Below are 19,817 nucleotides of genomic sequence, written 5' to 3'. Positions count from 1 at the left end.
ACAAATGTATTAAAAGAATCAATTCATTGTTCAATTATCACTTGGAATAGCACCCCTGACAATTATTTTGTCATCTTACAAGGACGTTTACGGGCAAATTTGCGCAGTTTCACAAAGGCCCCGTTTTGTTTCCAGCGCGCTAACCAAAGTCAACGCGTGTGGCTGAGTTTGGTGAGGAAGAATTTTGGAGCCACGGCCTCAACCCCCTCAAACACATTTGGGTTCAAGTAAAATAAAATATGTGCCCAGAACAACCACCGTATTGGCTTTTTCGTCGAAATGATTAATGAATGTATTTTTTTGGTCATTTATTAGCACAAATAATGTTATGACTATGCTCTATACATAATGTTACATTACTCATCATACTTGTATTGATTTCATGAACACGGAATATCAAATTGGCAATATTTCAATTCAAATTTATGTACTGTATTCCTACAAAAGTTTTTTAAAAATTATAACAGTAATTCGTGCTTTAAAATTATTTTTATTTGGCCTACTTAAAGGTATGATTAAACAATTATTAAAACTGTCATTAAATGATTCCAAAGAATTACAAAAAAGGTTAATATGATCAAAATAATTTTTTTCATGTTTCACTGTATTCAATCATTTAGTTACAACATAATAATTTAAAAATTCATATTCCACATCCTGAGACATCCATGAGTTGATTAAAATTATTTATTTATTGGCAAAAAATAATTTTGTCAAAACTATTAAATCATCTATTTCTTATTTATTTGAATAAATATATATTGCATAACAAAATAAATCATGCATTATTTTAGCACAAAAGCAAGATATCATTATTGGCCTTTTCTTATCTTGTCTGCTGAGCCACGCAAAACTTTATTAATCATTATCAATCTGCAACGACCTTATGCTGCCTCACAGGGTCAATAATTTTACTTTGCGGTAATATAATTTCGTTTTAAGTTTTTAACTTCATGAGAATTAGGAATGTTCGAATGTCTCTGAATAAAAAATATGATTTATGAAGGCAATTGTCAAGGCAATACACGATGTACTCGAGTCCGGTTTGGGCAAACGGGCCGCCGTTAACAGCAAGCGTTCCTAAAAATAAACACGCATCCCATAACGACGCCTGCAATCGGTCTGATGTACACCGGTAATCTCTCAATCTGTCTGGCGCTCTCCATACGCTGAAGCCATCTTGTGGATGAATGGATTCATGTTACATCCTCAAAATACAATAAAAAAAAAAAAAGAAGAAGAAGAAAGCAGCAGGGGGTAAAACTAGTGTTGCAAGAGACATTCAATCAGGCAGCCGCTTGATACTCGAGTAGTTACTGAGTCGTTTAGATGAGGTGTCACTAATGTTTAGCGGGAGCGGCGCGCCACAAAGCTTCCAGCACGTCACCGGCGGGACACAATTAAAAATCATCAAACAGACGCGTGGCAAAAAGAAAAAGAAGGCAGGTGAGGATTTATGGCGTGGAAAAAGACAAAGAAACCCATTACGTTACTGATAATTCATCATTTGTGATAAAGCAACACCATACGAGATGCGAGAGCTTCTCGCTAACCATGTGATATTTTACAAGCGCTCCGAAGATTACTTATGCCGCAAATGAGATTTACTGTTTGACAGTGGAAAATAATGGAGATGCCGCTCCGGGATAAGATCTTTTTTTTTTTTTTACTCCCTTTTTAAAGACAATGAAGGACCTTCCTCCCCAGGCGACGCGCGACGAGTGACAGCGGTAGCGGGAGGAATCAACATCAATAATCTTTCATCGGGACGACTGGCGCGAGCGATTTGGAGCAGAAAGCATTCGATAAATAACTGTAGGCCATCATTCAGCGGAGAAGTGGCAAGAGGAAAGAGGGAAGAGGAAAGAGGCGGCCTCCCGCCTTTGCATCTCAAAACAGCAAAACCGTCATATGCAACCTTCCCACAAAGTTGTTGTTGTTTTTTTTTTAAATAGTTTGACCAGTCTGAATTTTTTTTTTCCTAGTCTGAGTTGACTCAAGCTTGTTTTTAGGGGCACATTCATGTGAGTCCTCATCCAACATCCCATTATGTAGCACCGATGGTCAATCCAACTTTAGTTTCCACGACAACTAGGGCCGTTTTTTTTTTTTTTTTGCAACGAGGGTCCCCCCGGCAAGATATCAGCAGGATCTCGTCGGTGAATGTTGCAGGAGTATTAAGCTTTTCCAGTCATGACTTTGAAGCAAGGCTGGGTGAAGACCCAGAGCCACTTTTAAGTGACAATCATCAAAGACTACAGTTCAAAAAGGTAAGGAGAGCTGCATTTACACTTGAATAGAGATGCACGGTGGTGAGGGGAGTTCGGCAGGATGGTACTTGATTCGTTGACTGCAAATAACCTATTTTTGTTCATCTATCTATGCCAGTGACCTATAGTGATATGCACAACAATGAAACAATCTTCCGCGATTATGGGAGATGGCAGAAGGTACCAGCATGTAGCATGTAGAGCTACCTGTTGACATTCATACAAAAGAACAAAAACTTTGTGTTTATCAGGTCAGGATTTTGCACCAAGTGAATCTGTGAGTAAAAAATAAAAAATAAACTCCCAACTTGTATGTTTCGTGGTGTTCTGTGATATTTTTCAAAAAGGAAAATATGTGCCTTGGCGCCATACAAGTTAGCGAAACTCTGGTCTGGCGAGATTACTTTTTTAATCTTTTTTTTTTTTTAAAGAATAAGATTCAATATGTGTTTTTCAAAACATTACGAGTTGGAAAGTGCAGCATTAAAATTTGTCATTAAAACAATGCAACGTTTTGCCGCTTTCACTTTTCCGCAGTAAGTTGAAAGCGCCAGTGGGAAGAATGTTGAGACAGCGGCGGCCGTGACAGACAGAGCGATGACCCGGCCCCCGTGATGGATATGTGACGGGGCCTCGCGGGGGCCTGAGGGTCCGGCTCTCGGGGTTAGGCTTTAACCATAATGGTGTGCTTAATTACCTGCATAGCCACACAGCAGGCCATTAGTCAGCCCGGGACACCAGGCCTTACCTGTCACCGTGAGATAAACAATCCTCCCCGCGCCGCTTCACAGCGGCGGCGGGGTTACGTTGTGGTGGGCCGGACTTTTTTTTTTTTTTTTTAAACATCACAAGATCTTTTCCCCTGATTAACACTTACATGTCAAGTGAGGAACTTAATGGATTTGGGGCATTTAGCAGGGAGCTGCTAAATGATGTCACACTCCGCGTGCTCGGCGTGAATTATGGTCGGCAAGCAAATGAAGGAAAAACAAGGAGATAAGGGGGTGACCGTGGCAACAAGTTTGTTACATCATGGAGATTATTTCGTGTATAGCAGTGTAATTAAAATTATGTCATTACAATAAAAGAGAAAAAACTAGACAATAATGAGGACAGATTCCCATCAGATAACATTTCAACCCTTTAATTTACATTTTTTTTTTTTAAATCCAGCATTCCGTGATCAATCTTACCTGGTGCTGTCGCTGCCTGGCTTGCTGTAGCCCTCCAGGGCGCCCTCCCAGATGCTGTTGGCCATGGCGTTGCCGATGGCCGTCATCACCATGCTTAGCTCCACGGGCCAGTCGTCCAAGTCCAGGGAGCGCACGCGCGACAGGTGCGTGCCCAGGTTGCGGTGGATGCCCGAGCACTCGATGCACATCAGGGCGCCCAGGTTCAGGCTGGCCCAGTCGGGATCTGGATGGTTTACCGGGGAGAAGATCGTGTCCGAGTATTCATTATGTGCTTTTGCTTTGGATTTTTGCAATACTAACCCCAAATAATCTTCTTCAAACATCACTGTATATGCATATATTTATCTAAGATAGTTGTATTTTGTTGACAGTAGGTAGTGGTGGGGGGCACGGTCGCACAGCTATAGAGTGTTGGCCTCACAGTACTGAGGACTGGGGTTCAAATCCCGGCCCTGCGTTCGTGGAGCTTGCATGTTTTCCCCGTGCCTGCGTGGCTTTTCTCCTGGCACTCCAGTTTTTCCTCCCAGATCCCAAAAACATGCATTGATTGGACACTCTAAATTGCCCCTAGGTGTGATTGTGAGTGCGCCTGTTGCCTGTCTCCATGTGCCCTGCAATTGGCTGCCAACCGGTTCAGGGCGTAGCCCGCCTCCTGCACGTTGACAGCTGGGATCGTCTCCAGCACTCCTGTGACCCTTGTGAGGATAAGCGGTCCAGAAAATGGATGGATGGATGGATGGATGGATAGGTAGTGCAGGGACAAGCATGTGGAGTAACTTAGCTATCAATATAGATTTTTAAAGGTATTAAATCACAATTGGGTACTTGGACCAGTACTGTAAATTCATCCATCCATCCATCATCTGAGCCACTTATCCTCACAATGGTCATGGGAATATTGGAGACTATGTCAGCCGTCTTTGGGCAGTAGGCGAGGTACACCCTGAACTGGGTTCCAGCCAATCAAGATGCAGTGTTACTACCTTCATGAATTGCAAAATCTTTATATTGGATCACATTAAAGTGTACCTAATGAAATGTACGGAAAGTGGAGTTGAGCTTGGATGTGAGACAAATGTACTCACTCGCTGCATCGCAGTCCACACAGAAACTGTTGCCCCTCACGTTACGTATGGACTGGATGGCCATGGCGTCGCTCTGGCTGCCTAATCGGGACTGAGGTGAAAGGAGGGAGAGAGAGAGAGAGAGAGAGAGAGAGAGAGCGAGAGATTGAGTCGGGGCGTACTAATCAGTGCGGGAGAAGGACAACGACTGTTATAAATGGACCCGGAAGCAGAGAGGGGAGGGCGGCGAGGAGACTCAGACAAAATAAAATATGAAAACGAGGTGTGCTGACACGAGCCGGCTTCTGCCCGTGATGCCTGTCGCTTGCAATAAGACAACACGACTGTTGTGCACCTGTCTGACGGCCTGCCGTGTGTGACAGCAGGAGGAAGGCGAAGGCAGCGAGCGTTGGAATTTGGAGAGGAAAGGAGGGGGTGGAGGACGGAAACAATGTGGCCGACAGGGTAAGAATACTTTGTTCTTGATGCTCTCGCACGACTGCAGGCTGGCGAAGATTTGACTCTCGATGGCCTGCACCCACAGCTCGCGCTCCTCGTAAGTGGACGCCTCAAAGTTCCACGTCTGGCCCGTCAGCGACACGATGATGAACTCAAAGGAATCCTCTTGTTCTGATTTAAAAACAAAACAAAACAAAACACATATTTCAACCTTGCTATATGAACGGCTTGTACCCAAAGCACAAATCTAAACAAAAGAAAACTGCAGGGGGAGCATATATATATATATATATATATATATATATATACCCTACCTATCAGTTGAAATGAGACATATATCCTCCCACGTCCCCTAAACAAGAGGTCGGAACATAACATATGTTGCGCAGATGCCGGCGCTCCTTAACAGCGTACTCTGTACTGCGTTGCGCCCTGGCTACACGCACGTGCGGGGTTCAACTCGTCGCCAAACGATTGATAATTACCTCATTATGTCAAAGCAAAGAGCGGCCCCGTTTGCGTAAAGCGAGTAGACGCTTGGGAAAATGAGCCGCGGGTTGCATCGAAAAAGAAAAAGAAGGTGTGCATGTTTGGATTATGATTCAGATTTCATCCGATCCACGGATCAGTCAAAGAATATAATGCATGGATTAATCTGATATTAAAATAATTAAAGAAGTAAAATAATTCCAAAACCAGCTTTGATACGCCTCACATAACAATTACTTGCTACTTTCATATAAACAACTACACACATCCTTGATATCCATAGAAAACATGTACGCACGCACCTCATTATAAGGCGCACCCCCAATGAATGCCCCATTTCAAAACTTTTTTTTTCTTCATCTATAAGCCGCACTGCATTATCAGGCGCATAGAAAAGACGCTACAGTAGAGGCTGGGGTTAGGTTATACATCCATTAAATGGAGCTGCACCTGATTATAAGGCGCACTGTCAGTTTTTGAGAAAATGAAAGGCTTTTCGGTGCGCCTTATAGTGCGGAAAATACGGTAACTGTCCTATCTTCCAGCTTCGAGACCTACGCGTGAACATATTTAGGTGTCGGATTGTTATGCCAACACATTTTAGAAAGGGATTGCTTTGACTACATGGACACGTGCAGCTTGAATATACTTCACATGGCCTTAATTTACACTACACATAGCCTTGACGTAACAGCTCTCTGGTAATTCATCAGAAATTCCACTGCAGTCTTCATGACATATTTGATGTCTAAAATCAAAACATATTTAGACACGTAGTGCAATCCATTCATGTGAGATTAACTCTCTGCGACTTGCTAATTGACAGCAATCGCCGCGGTTTGCAATCAATGGCGGGTCCCGGGCGCCGTGACGAGGCTCTTAAATGACTGGCGTGTGACGGATGCTCGTGATGTAGCGCCGCGGCAGAAGAAATAATCCAATTAGCTCGACACCGACTTCAATTATCTGATTCCGCTTGCGCGGTCGACTACAGGTGGCGGGAATTGATCCGAGCCTCGCCCGGCCTCTTCATTTAGACTTGGGAGAAAGGAGGTCTTTATGGGGGGGTTGACACTAGACAGCACGAGTGGGAGGTTAGAGTACAAATATAGCCATAAGTGTAGTCCACAGCCCCTTCACAGCCCCCTTGTCTGTAATGGCAGGCAATTTTTTGCATCTCTATAAATGACACTAACGCAGATCGAGGAGCTAGCAATGTTCCACCGAGGGAGGTTGCATCGGAGCCACAACACGAGTAGGACGGGACCTGTGTATAAGGAGATGCTGGAAAAGCGGGATAGCTGCGTGAAGTGTTTCATCCTTGGGTGCAATTTTTAGATGATATCCGGCCTTTGTTGAGTTACACAGATGACGTTTTGTCTGTGTTATGGCTCTAACAATTGCTGGGTCACTTCTCTACTCATTACACGTGGGTGTCATTTAGTGATATTAAAAAAAGCCGGGGCACGGTGGATCAGCTGGTAAAGGCCTCACAGTTCTGAGGTCGAGGGTTCGATCCCGGCCGCGCCTGTGTGGAGTTTGCATGTTCTCCCCGTTCCTGCGTGGGTTTTTCTCCAGGCACTCCGGTTTCCACCCACATCCCAAAAACATGCAACATTAATTGGACACTCTAAATTGCCCCTAGGTGTGATTGTGAGTGCGGCTGTTTGTCTCTCCGTGCCCCTGCGATTGGCTGGCAACCAGTTCTGGGTGTACCCTGCCTCCTGCCCGTTGACAGCCGGGATAGGGTCCAGCACTCCCCGTGACCCCCGTGAGGACAAGCGGCTAAGAAAATGGATGGATGGAAAAAAGACAGAAAACTTCATGCCCTCTGCAGACAGTGTAAAAAGGTCTCCATCTGCATTCTGGAATCATCTTTTCAGTACAGTACAACCTCGGTCCTCGACCACAATCCATTCCAAAAGGCGGTTCGAGAACTGATTTGTTCGAAAACCGATTCCATATTTCCCACGCCTGCGTACAGAGGCTGCGTTATACACAATAACAACGCGCGTCGTGGATCAGCTGGTCGGGCCACACGCGTTATGTTATTTCTGGGTTTTTCCGCGGTGTGTTCGAATTCACAATAACAACGCACGTCGTGGGTCAGCTGGTTGGGCCGTGCGCGTTATGTTATTTCCGGGTCTTGTCGCAGGCGTTCGGGTGCCGATTTTCTTTCGAAAACGGAAGCAAAAAAAAAAAATCTTGAAATTTTCATTAAAAAAACGATTTGTTTGAGAGTGGAGTATTCACTGTACTTAATTAATTATGCTGTGACGTTCTGTATAAATGGTACCGATAGAGAATGGGCGTACCGCTCAACTGAGTGAGTTTCAGAACCATAACGGAGATGGCCCTTATTGTGTTGACTTGTACGTGTTAAAAATGTTAAAACATTTGGTAAATAAAGGTTTTATGAACACATACTTTCTCTGCCCTTTATTTCCGATGTCCAAAATGGCTCGGAAAAAGTCCCCGGAATGAATTAATTGTGTTCAAATTTAGAGGTTGTACTGTAATTTGCTATTTTAGGACTCAAAAGCTGTTTTACTTATATTTTCCATCTTTTAAAAGGAAAAAAAAAAAAACCAGCACAAAGCTAATTACTCCGTTGGCTGCCCGGGCAATAAATTGGAGGCATTAAAAGACTTTCATTATGGAGATTAAAAATGTAAAGGATGGCTGACTTCCTAAACTGATGAGCAGAGAAGGGAAAAACAAATCTAATTCGCCACGCAGACGAACGCACCCGTGTTACTGTGGTAGCTACTAAAGAAGCTCACGTGCTCATCCTCAGGCAAAAGCGGGGTACACGCGCACCGACAATCGGGCCGAGTTTGAGCATTTTCGCTGCCTGCGTAAGCGACGGCCCAATCTGAGGCTGTCACAAAGATTATCCTGGAGATATCGTTACGCGTGTGTTGTCGGGAATCTCGGTTACACCGCACAAAAAAAGACAGTAAAAACATTTTTCTCCCCTTGCCATCCGTAGGGTCTCTTACACTTTAAAAATCGGCACATTGCACGTTATTTCCTCACTGTGTGGCAATTACACTCCAAAGCAGTCCTGCCCCATGCAAGTTTTTTATCCCCCCAAAGCTTGTATCGCTGCAATCTTTACAAGCAACCTGCAATGAGGAGGCCATTAGAGCTTCTGTTATTACGGCGCGGTTGCAGGTGGCATTCCGGAACAATCACCTCGTCACATTATGCCGAGCGTTAACCTGTTGACCGTGTTTATCCGCCGGCTCTCCATCAACAAGTTCCTGACGATTACAGATAAATTAACGGCGGGAGAGCGCGCGCGACTGAAAGCCGGCCGGTGAAGGATGCGCTTAATATGATTTTCCGTAATTACAACAGCGTAATAAAAAGTGAAGTTGAGGGCGTGATGGCGCCGCGGCGACAAAGAGGGGCAAGCGGAAGAAGATAAACGTCGTCCTGCATTTACGTGGATCATAAATCTGCTCGGGAACGTCTCACTTACACAAGTTGTTCATGGAAGGAGGGAGTTCATCTTAGCTGGCATACGCTTGCATGAATATTTATGATCTATGGCTCAAATGGCCGGCACGGTGGAGCAGCTGGAGAGCGTTAGCCTCACAGTTCTGAGGACCAGGGTTCAATCCCAGGCTTCCCTGTGTAGAGTTTGCATGTTCTCCCCGTCCCTGCGTGGGTTTTCTCCGGGCACTCCGGTTTCCTCCCACATCCCCAAAACAGGCAACATTAATCGGACACTCTAAATTGCCCCTAGGTGTGATTGGGAGTGCGGCAGGTTGTCTCGTTGTGCCCTGCGATTGGCTGGCGACCAGTTCACGGTGTACCCCGCCTCAGGCCCGTTGACAGGTGGGATAGGCACTCCCCGCGACCCTTGTGAGGATAAGCGGCTAAGAAAATGGATGGATGGATGGCTCAAATGGTTGGTGGAAGAGATAAACAAGTCAAGAAAATGTGATGATACTTAATTATTTAATTACTAATTAAATATTAAGGAAAATGGACTTAATAACTGCCCCACACCGCGTTTCATCAGCTTGCCAGGTTGAAGATCCAAAGCCACTTTCAAAGCTACAACGTGCGAGGCATTTTCACGATTTTTCTAAGGAACTTATCGTAAGCTTTCATTTGACAACTCACCTATTGGTGGCATTTAAGCTCATTTTGTAACAAGATGGCAGGGAAGCAATTGGTGCCAACTGGGCGTGGGACAGTACAGGTAACCCATCGTATTGTAGCTTGGTTTTTGGGCCACCGGGCGATACATTTTTTATTTTTTTTTTTTGCTAAAAAGATCTTTTTTTTCTCTATCTCAAAATGATCTCTTATTTAATTTTTCAGTAGAAAAAAAAAAACATTTTTTAAAACTGTACTCAATAATCTATTTCATGTTAAACATTATTGAACACAATGAATAATGGTAAAATGCCTTGTTATTTCTTGACTATTTGCATAAACGGGACAATACAGTAGTGTGAAATATGTATAATGAATTATGAATGTTTTCACTGCGTGTGCTATTTTCTTGTGTTGATCTCAAGGTAGTTGTTAGGTGTGTTCAAAAGCAATTTTAATTTTAATTTTAAGAAAGGTGTTTCACTCGCTTGTATTCAATGCAAAATCAACTCCATAGCATTTTAGTACGTTTAGTGGTTTGGATTGCGTTATATTTATTGCGAAAAAGTATTTTTCATACAGTTTTTATTGTAATGAAGAGTTACCAACTGTATCTACTGTGTTAGAATAAGATATTGATAGACCACAGCACATTCTGAATTGGCTGCAAATTCGGGTCACATGGTAAACTGAGGATCCCCTACAGTACGGTTTCAATTTTGGAAAATGTCCAAATTTCTCACAAAATACCAAGTAAATGCAATGTAATCGATGGCCGAGAAATAAAAATAAGAGAACTGCATTTACAGGGGAGGCTCCTTTGTCACACTGAGAGAAATGAGGAAAGTGACAGCACCTGTGGACCAGATTAGCACCTCAGGGTGCCGATGCGAGCCCAGCTGAGTTCTCCATTGTATGCGAGCTTCTCCGGAGACTGGCGTGACAAAACCCTTAAAAAGGACTTAGCAACAGTCTTTAGCCTTGAGGACCTCCTCTTCTTCTTTTTTTTTTTTTTCTCCCCAAATCCATTTGTGTGAACACTCGGCGGAGACGGCGCTCGGAGGGGACGAAAGGTGAGCTATTGTTTGCCCCGTCGCGCCGGCTCGCGTTGCATTCCGCCGCACGCGTCAGGCAGTCACTTAAAGAAGTGCTCGCCATTCCCCGTGAATTAATGAGCAGTTGGGAAGAACAGGCCAAGGCGGCGCCCATCTGTAAATGTCAGCGGCACTGCTTGCTCATTTTACACATCATTAAAGCCAATATTCCTAACCTGTATCAGAGCAATCAGGAGCAAGCCATTACTGCGACAGGGGCCCCCCGGGGGGGAAAACCGGGACCCAACTCAGAGACAGAGAGCGAGAGAGACTGGAGAGCACTCGCTATCTATCTGACACACACCTCTGCACACAAACACCAGCCAATAGTACAATAAACAAACACATGAAATCAGCGCCGCTACTGCTAATAGCTAGCGCGTTTAACAGCAGACCCCGATGAGAGCGGCGGCCAATTAAACGTGCGTCTGTGGGCAGCCCCAAATGACAATCTTGTTATTTCCTTCCTCCGTCGGGCGCGTGGTGCGCAGGAAGTCATTACGAGAGCGCGGGCTCCGGGGACAGCTTTGGGAAATGAGAGCGAGTCGGGGAGTGACAAAAAAAACAACAAAGTATTGAGATAAACACCCGCCATTAGCGCAGGCAGTTAAAGCTCCATCTCCTAATCCTCAGCTGGACTCCAGAGGATGTTAACCCTTGCTAGGCTGAGGTGCAGGACATTTGCACACTTGAGAAAGTTGAATCCCTCTCGAACTCCGGAAACTTTACACCAGTTAGGTGAGGTGCACGTATGTATTTCAGACTTTGCAGTGTTTATTTCCTGCTATTTAAAAAAAACAAAAACTGATGATCGCCAATAAAGGCATCATCAAGCAACAATCAGTCGGAAAACGGTGCCGTGCCCTCTCCAGGTCGGGGATGAGATCCTTCCCCAAGTGGAGGAGTTCAAGTATCTTGGGGTCTTGTTCATGAGTTAGGGAAGAATGGAGCGGGAGATCAACAAACGGATCGATGCAGCGGTGTGGTAAAGAGGGTGCTAAGTCCAAAGGCGAAGATCTTCATTTACCAGTCGATCTACGTTCCTACCATCATCTATGGGCATGAGCTCTGGGTCGTGACCAAAAGAACAAGATCCCGGATACAACCGGCGGAAACGAGTTTCCTCCGCATGGTGTCCAGGCTCTCCCTTAGAGAACGGGTGAGAACCTCGGTCATCCGGGAGGGGCTCAGTGTCGAGCCGTTACTCTTCCGCATTGAGAGGAGCCAGATGAGGTGGCTGGGGCATCTGATTCGGATGCCTCCTGGTGAGATGTTAAGGGCATGTCCCACCGAAAGAGACCCCGAGGACGACCCAGGACACGCCGGACAGACTACGTCGCTCGACTGGCTTGGGAACGCCTCGGGATCCCTCCGGAAGAGCTGGAAGAAGTGGCTGAGGAAGGGGAAGTCTGGGCATCCCTGCTGAAGCTACTTCCTCCGCGACCTGACACGTAAAAGCGGTAGATAATGGATGGATGGATCAAGCAACAATCATTTGCCGTCTGGATGTGGAGAGTGGTTTAAGAGAAAAAAGAAAAAGTGACATAAAGTGTCATAAAAGTTGCTAAATATTGCTGGAAAGTCAACACTAAGTACCCCCCTCGTTCGCCATAGCCCAACCCCTGGTTGTCTTGCGAACAAACCCCTGCTTTCCGGCGCACCAAAAATGACGTACGACTGGAAATGTTGCATTTAACCGAGCGATGGGCAGAAGTCAGCGCATTGAATATAACAGCGACGATGATGATGATGATGAGTCCGGCTTCCGTGGTCAACAGAGCGATTCAAACCTTAAAGAGCAGCTGTCAAGAGGCCAGGATTTTTTTTTCTTCTTCAAGTCTAATGATTATAAATGCTAAGCATCATTTAGGAGGCGTCAACCCCATTGTTGTCATTTTTCCATCGTATCCATCTTGTTGATTGATCACGGCGCGGGTCTGACACCACTTTTATGGCCTCCGAGAAGCGTCTGAGTGTTTCCACAATGCCGTCCAATTAGAGCGCTCCATTCATCATTTGTGCGGCGGGATCTTTATTAATTGGGCGAAGAGTCGGGCTGACAATCCCCCGCTGAGACGGGTTGCGGCTTCCGGACGCCGCAGACCACGCCGTGGCAACAACCCAACTTTAAAGACGGAAACGGCGGCGCTCAAATCAGACACGAAAGACTAAACCTAAGCGTGGAATATTGCAATGAAAATTCTGTCTTAAATTCGGTGGTGGTGATGATGATGATGATGAATGCATCATCTAATTGCCAACCCACCCGCGCCCGGTTAGTCGTCAACGTCTTTGCAACTTTTCCTACCTTCATTGCCAGCAGATAGGCCGTCCGGCTTGGTGATGCCCGTGCTCTTTTTCCGTCTGTGTTTCTTGCGGTTGGCGTGCGGCGAGGGGGGCGGATCGAGCTTCGGACTCGTGGCGCTGCCCGCGCTACAACTGGCCGGGTCGTTCGTTCCGTTGGCTGGGGGGGGAAACAGGAACATCTTACTTTTTATATTCATCACAGGAAATATCAGTGCTATGATTGCCCTCAGGGCGTGTTATACTGTAACAATGAACCCTAGAAATATCCATTTTTCATCATAAATACATAACTACATGATTACATTCAATCATTATCAAGCTTTACCAACAAATTGCAGGAGTTTGATATTAGAAGTGCCGGGAAAATTAAGGCAATTTGGACGGCAAATTGAATGGCATCCAATTTAGGGATATTTTGTACAACTTGTTAAAAAAAAAATTCCAAAATGTAATATGTATGGTGCAGCAATGATGTTTATCATTCTTTTTAATGCAATGATGCAGTTATTATTGATATTGTACCTGTAAATGTTACTGTATTGTAATATGTAATAATGTAAATGTTAATTATACAGTAAATCAAGTTTTTTTAATAACGCCACTAGTTTATGCTCTTGAAAGAATCTTGCTTAAATGAAAAATCATATGAAAATTCAACCAGCATCACAGAACACATTGCGGTGCCGCTTTATAGATATTGGGCAAAAAGTAGGAGGCTATTTCAACATTTATTTTAAAAAATTGGTCACAAAAGTATTTGCGTTTATATGGCAGTATAAATTGACAGTCAAAATAAATAAAAAAATATATTTCGCAGAAAGACGGCAAATGTGATTACTGCATTAATGGCTGTACGTTTTAAACAGATGGTCACAAATATATGGCCTGTGGACCAGAACTGGGGGTCCAATCCGGCCCGTGGAGATTGTTCTGCCTTTCCGGCAAGTTCTATGTCATTTCTACAGACTCTTAATAACGTATACATAGCAGCATCACGTACCCTATAAATTTGCTTTTTCGGGATTATTATTGGACTCTATTATAACTCTCTGGAGCTTTGGCAATATATAAAAGTTTCACCCTAGTGCTAAGTCATTGTACCACCTAAGGTTCACTAATGTTACCTGACACCATGCCCTGGGTTCATCATCTGTTCCCTAGGAAACAATTCAAGACTTCCAAGAGTCAATAAAGCTCAGACAACATAATGAGTCATTTGTTTGCTTCCTAAATTGCTCAATTACTTGAATATGTTTACCAGACAAAGCTTCACATGCACGAGGAATGCGTGTAAAAGCTGACAGGAAACGGTTACTCCGGCAACCGTGTTGTCGGTTTCCGCAGAGTGACAAGACAGGTACGGGGGGGCCATCAGTGGACAAATGGACACCTACGTCAGCCTCGGGCCAAACTATATGACTGTCCGCGAGTGACGGTGGGAGGGGTGTTGAGAGGCGGCTTTGTTTCTTGTAAGTGATTTTATAAATGTGATATTAACCTGCGCTGCCGTTGGGCAAAATGATAGGAGGGATGGGACAATGGGAGGGGGGGGGGGGTGGGTGGTTGTTGTCAGCTCGCCATCCGTCTGATTTCCTGACATTTGACATCACTTTCCCTTCTTCTTCCCCCTCCGGATGCCATTATGAATCTGGGAGTGGAGGATGGTGGGGTGGGGCTTTGTGAGGGGGTGGGGGGCCTGAGGGAAGCAGAGAGGCCGGTCGGTAGATGGGCCCCATATTGCTCTCCTCTTACCACCCTGTGTGGTGCTGGCAGCCTCTTCTATTGTCTCCCATCAAAAGCTCATTGTAGTGTGGCAAACTCCATTCATTTCCCTGAGCGCCGTCCCAGCCCCCGGGGGCGGAGTGCAGGAGGACAAGGAGAGGCTCCGGGATTATTGCTGTCGTCGTCGCCGGTCGCACATGCCGTAATGTGCGGAGCGCCGCACATTAGCCAGTGTACAACATTAGGCCTAATTCAGTCATTACCTTTAGGGAGACGGGGGCCGCATTGGAGGAGTGGGATGGGGCTCAGTGGGGAATTGGAGATGCTAACGTCGAGGAACGGGAGTGGGAGATGGGGGGGGGGGTGAGGGGGATATAAACATTTGAAAAGTGGATTTGCGACTGCGGCTCACGTTTCCCCACACGAAAGAACATTACATTAAGTAAGTACGGTGGTACCTTGACTTGTAACTCAATTCATTTGTATATGAAATGGATTTTCCCAACTGAATTGGATTCAAATCCCTTCCTGATCCTCCAAAAATGTCATTTTCTGATCCACGTTTAGCAGAAAGACGAGCTCTTAAACATGTGATCAGTTACATTAATGTCCTGCTTCGTGCTCATTGTGAGCGTTTTCGTTCTGTATGATTATCTTTCCCGTTTATTTCATGGCCGAAAGGGCGTCGGCGTATGTGAACACTCCAAAGCCGCGTAAAGTGTCCTCAACGAGAAAGCGTGGGATGTTTCCAACGCTTCTCCCCTCAACAGAACAATTAGAAATGAAATCTGTAAAGGTTATCACAACGTTTCGGGCCGAGAAGCGATTCAAAAGAGGGGACGTTGCATCACATTAATAAACATAGCGGCGCCGCTGGTGTCGTCTTGAATGGCGGCACGCAGCCACACGTGTAGCACATCCTGGTCCGGGCGTCTGTTTCAATTTCCCTGCTCGCCTACAACAGCCCCCCTGAGACGAGTCATTAGCTGGCTCAGACAGCTGGGGGCACGGGGGTCCTCCGTATGCCTCCCGCCCTCGGCTTCCTCCTCCCTCTCGATGCTAACGTCTGTCCCGCCAGCTCCGCTCCGTATGGCGGGGCTGCGAGACGGGAACTGCGACCCTCCTCCGACGTGACAGCCAGCATTTGTTTAATGTCGCTTGAGGTTAAAGGGGAGGGCGACGCCTTTTGGACATGAACAGAGGCACGAGCACCTCTAATTATCAATTTCTGTCTCTAATGTTGTGGAAAATGACCCCAGGATCTCCTCATCCTCTACCTGAATTAAAGATGGAGATGCCGTGATTGAGCCTCCAACTCAAGGGTGGGCAACCTATCACCTTGGGCCATTTACGGCCGGTGAGACCGTTTGATCCGGCCCGCCAAGCAATTGCGATTTCCGTCAGCCGTCAGTAGCAGGACAGCACAGAATTCTGACACTTTGCGACGATAACTATGCTCAAAAGATGCGGCGGGTTATCCAGGGGTTGTCTGAAGTCGAATGAAAATCAGCTTGCGCCGCTAGTGTCAACCCTTTGCTAACGCAATATAAGCGGGAAAACCACGAATAGGCCATCCATGTAAAGCTATGAAATGAAAAACAGTAAGTACGGGTGTAACTGAGCATTGTCATGAGCAAGACTTGGCCACTGCCAAGAGGGGCGTGGCCACGTGGGACTGTAATTCGACAGGGATTGAAGTTGGTGTTTTTGTCACTGGCATTTGCCAGTTCATTGTTGCCCTGAGCTAGTGAGTTGTATTCACTGACAGTAGGACCACTGAGAACAGTGTAGTGTTATCCTCGTCACAGCATTTCTATGCCAACACAGTTTAGTCCTGTCTTAGTTTATGTTCACTAGTCGAATTCTAGTTCGTAGTTTGCCTCCTAGTCATCAGACCTCGCTGCATGTCCTTTGGATCCTGCCTAGCTTAGCGGTTCCCTACCTATGCCTTCTCGGACTGCTTGCACCGTGTATTACCTCATCTTTGAATAAAATTACACCTAACATCATGCCCTCGTCTCGGAGTCCTGCATTTGGGTCCAGCCCCGCACCGGAGGTTCGTGACAAACATTCCTTTGCTACACAAACACGTTCATTGTGCACCCTTTGGGACTTCAAGACATTACATTTACATTTCATAATTGTATGAAGACAAAAACAAGTTCACACGTTCAATTTTGGCTCATTGATTGAACTACAGATCGGCTCACACCTGCCTCAGATTAGCTCTTGAAGTATTTGTAGCATAGCGGTTGGCTTTAGACCGTTATTTTCAATAAAAATATGAAAACATTTTTGTTTGTGTGGAATTATTTTAAAATGACCAAACACACTTGTCCATTTTCCGCCATCACGTGTGGGATGTGTTCCATCTAAAAACGAACTGTTACGATTTTTAGACTGAACGCGTGGACGCCACTTAAGGCTCAGCAGATCGCAATATATTTTCGAAAAAGTCTCCAGTTTCGACTTCTCAACAACCCGCAGGATCATATGGTAAATACGTAAGTGCGAAGTAATTTCATTGTTATTCAAGAGGCCGCATGCGACGAGCGCCGTGATTCCGCCGGGCCCCTTGACACGGCAAACCCTGCCTGTCCTCAATCAAACGGCTGCAATTAATGGCAAAAATTAGAAACAATCACCGCCTCCCCCTTATTATCCTCAATTAGAGTGTGCTAATCAAGGCCTGATCGCGCTCCGCTGCTCTCTCCAAACTAAATGTCAAACTTCATTACGGCCCGCCGTCGAAATCAAACCCCCCGAACATGCCATCACCTTCACATCAGGAGGCCCCTTGCACAAAACACGGCGCTGCCGCGGAAAAAAAAGAAAGGCTGCGCATCCGTTTTATTACTTAATACTTTTGAATGCCATCGCTACGACCGGGCACGGGGAACTCGTGATTTGGTAAATAGATTCAAAATGATTCTTTGTAATATGTAATATTTCCCCCAAAAATGAGATTTTGATTTAAACCTAATATTGTTCTTTATATTTCTCAGGCTGCTGCGGCTAATAATATTGCTGATTTAAGGACTATTGCTAATAACTGCTAATAATGCTACTGAAGTCTATTATTCATCTTTAAAACAAGATTGGAGGATCCTCCCTTAATTAGCCACACAGCAGGGAAAATTCACATTATATTACAACAACTATGATTTAAAAGAAAAAAAAAAGTACTGTATCGCAAAGGCAAACGTGTGCCAATTACTCTTTGTAATTGCCTTGGTGTAATGTAGTCTAATGGCGTATTCCATGTCTACACGCCATTACACATCCGATTCACAGTCAAGATACATAAAGCAACGTTGCTTAATAATTTGACTTTAAAGAAGCAGCTTTAAATGACGGGGATGGTCTACTACCTTGTGATGAGTAGAATATGGCGGGCATGGCGAGCGTAACCCCCTGATGTCTTGCGGGAACAGTCAAAAATTCAGAAACATTCAGAAATTCTGCTGCACACAATATTTTGGGACTTTCAAACCAATATTATTTACTACTACTTTGACAAATTGGAAGAAAGCATTCAAAAGATTGAAATACCAAAGACTTTTTTTCTGTTGCTTTTAATCAACTAATCGCTTGATATTTTTTAGATTTTCTTCAGTGAAAAATAATTTCAAACTGATGATACTTTTTGACATACTGACTACCCCAAATTCCGGCATAAAAGCCGGGACTTTTTTTGCACACGCTTTCAACCCTGCGGTTTATGCAGTGATGCGGCTAATTTGTGCATTTTTTTTAATGGCCGCACGGGGGCACTCGAGCGGGAAGGGTAAGATTGAGACCGGTGGAATATATGTGCCGGGGAAGTGACTTTTACCGGCTCTGTTAGCGCTGTGCTAGGGTATTGCCGCAGTGTTACTGGCATGTGTCAGTGATATTTACCGCTAAGCTTTATTTTAACCGGCCCCGTTAGCACTAGCATTAGCAGTAGCATTAGCGCTAGCGTTAAACTTTTTCTGTATACCGTCTTCCTTTGTAAATATGTCGTGTTTCAATGTGGGCAGTTGCGGCTTTTACACAGCTGCGGCGCACGCATGTACCAAATGGTATTTCCTTTACAAATGTACTCGGTGAGGCTAGTAACCAGCTGCGCTCTGTAGGCCGGGAATTACGGTAATATCTTTGGAAGTCACACTCTCGTATAGTAAAGAGAATAACGTTGTTTCTTACTGGCCATCCCCTATTTTAGAAGTAATACACAAGTTAGCATTAACGTTAAGGTTGTTGCTAGTTAGCTTCTACTAATGCCAATTTCAACATTTAATGCATGCTAGCGTTGAACATCAATTTTCAATACTTACTGCTGTTTTGTGTCACACTTATACAATATTTATCTGCCTGTCTTCATTTATTTTCGTTCAAAACAAAATTGAGATGACATTCTCACACTAAGATGAATCTTAAACCTAGAAAATGTTAGCCAAAGAGGGCACTGACGTGCCGCTATCGGAAAAGTTAAAGAATTTCCGACTGCCAGAGAGCCATAAACATAGCTTTAAGCCCCTCGCTTTTAATTCGACGCCAAAGATTGAAGTGTAACGAGCAGCGGGGGCGCATTAAGAATGGCTGCCCTTATGAGCACCAGCGTTTAAAAAAATTGGACCGGGATTTAATCAAAAAATCGGCGCTCAATATTCAAGAGCCGTTGCGACCTGCGCGTCTGCTTAGGCGCGACGGCTTTACAAATGAGCACATTCCCCTAAATAACGGGGAAATGGTTACGCGGGCTAAGAACGCACTCATTCTGGGTTCGGTCATCAATCTGATGCTTTTTTGCATCCCGCCGTCGTCGTCGTCGTCCCGTTCCGTGTTAACCTGCAACCTTCGCCAAGGATAATGGAGTGACGGGCCTTCATTTAGGTCCACAACGGGAGCACCCGTGACTGCGGAACACCATCCATTGATTATTGAACAGGGTGCGGGATGATGGAAGATCGGCGGCGCATTTCAATCATGTTTTCAGAGAGCGCCTTTATGATGATTGGCCAAAGCAGCACCGTCTAATGAGAACTGTATCAAAAATACGGCTTCTCCGGGGCTTCAACATGCCTCGGAGCTCACCGATTTTTGCAAACATTGATCTCCCCG

General features: G+C 45.1%; 1 protein-coding gene across 5 annotated transcripts in view; it reads right to left on the bottom strand.

Annotated features, from left to right (window-relative positions):
• Positions 1-19,817, bottom strand: part of agap3 (ArfGAP with GTPase domain, ankyrin repeat and PH domain 3) — a 151,296-nt gene that overhangs the window by 18,031 nt on the left and 113,448 nt on the right. For all 5 annotated transcript variants that reach the window (XM_061840403.1, XM_061840405.1, XM_061840406.1 and 2 more), the window contains exons 13-16: positions 12,991-13,146; positions 5,003-5,157; positions 4,549-4,639; positions 3,464-3,686 (exon numbers count right to left, since the gene is read on the bottom strand). In XM_061840403.1, coding sequence (XP_061696387.1) covers positions 3,464-3,686; positions 4,549-4,639; positions 5,003-5,157; positions 12,991-13,146 — 625 coding nt within the window. The remainder of the gene's footprint in view (positions 1-3,463; positions 3,687-4,548; positions 4,640-5,002; positions 5,158-12,990; positions 13,147-19,817) is intronic.

This window comes from Syngnathoides biaculeatus, chromosome 13 (assembly GCF_019802595.1).
Source record: "Syngnathoides biaculeatus isolate LvHL_M chromosome 13, ASM1980259v1, whole genome shotgun sequence".
In the NCBI taxonomy this organism is placed as follows: Eukaryota; Metazoa; Chordata; class Actinopteri; order Syngnathiformes; family Syngnathidae; genus Syngnathoides; species Syngnathoides biaculeatus.
Note: the sequence above shows the minus strand (reverse complement) of the source record. Positions and strands in the feature narration are given on the sequence as shown.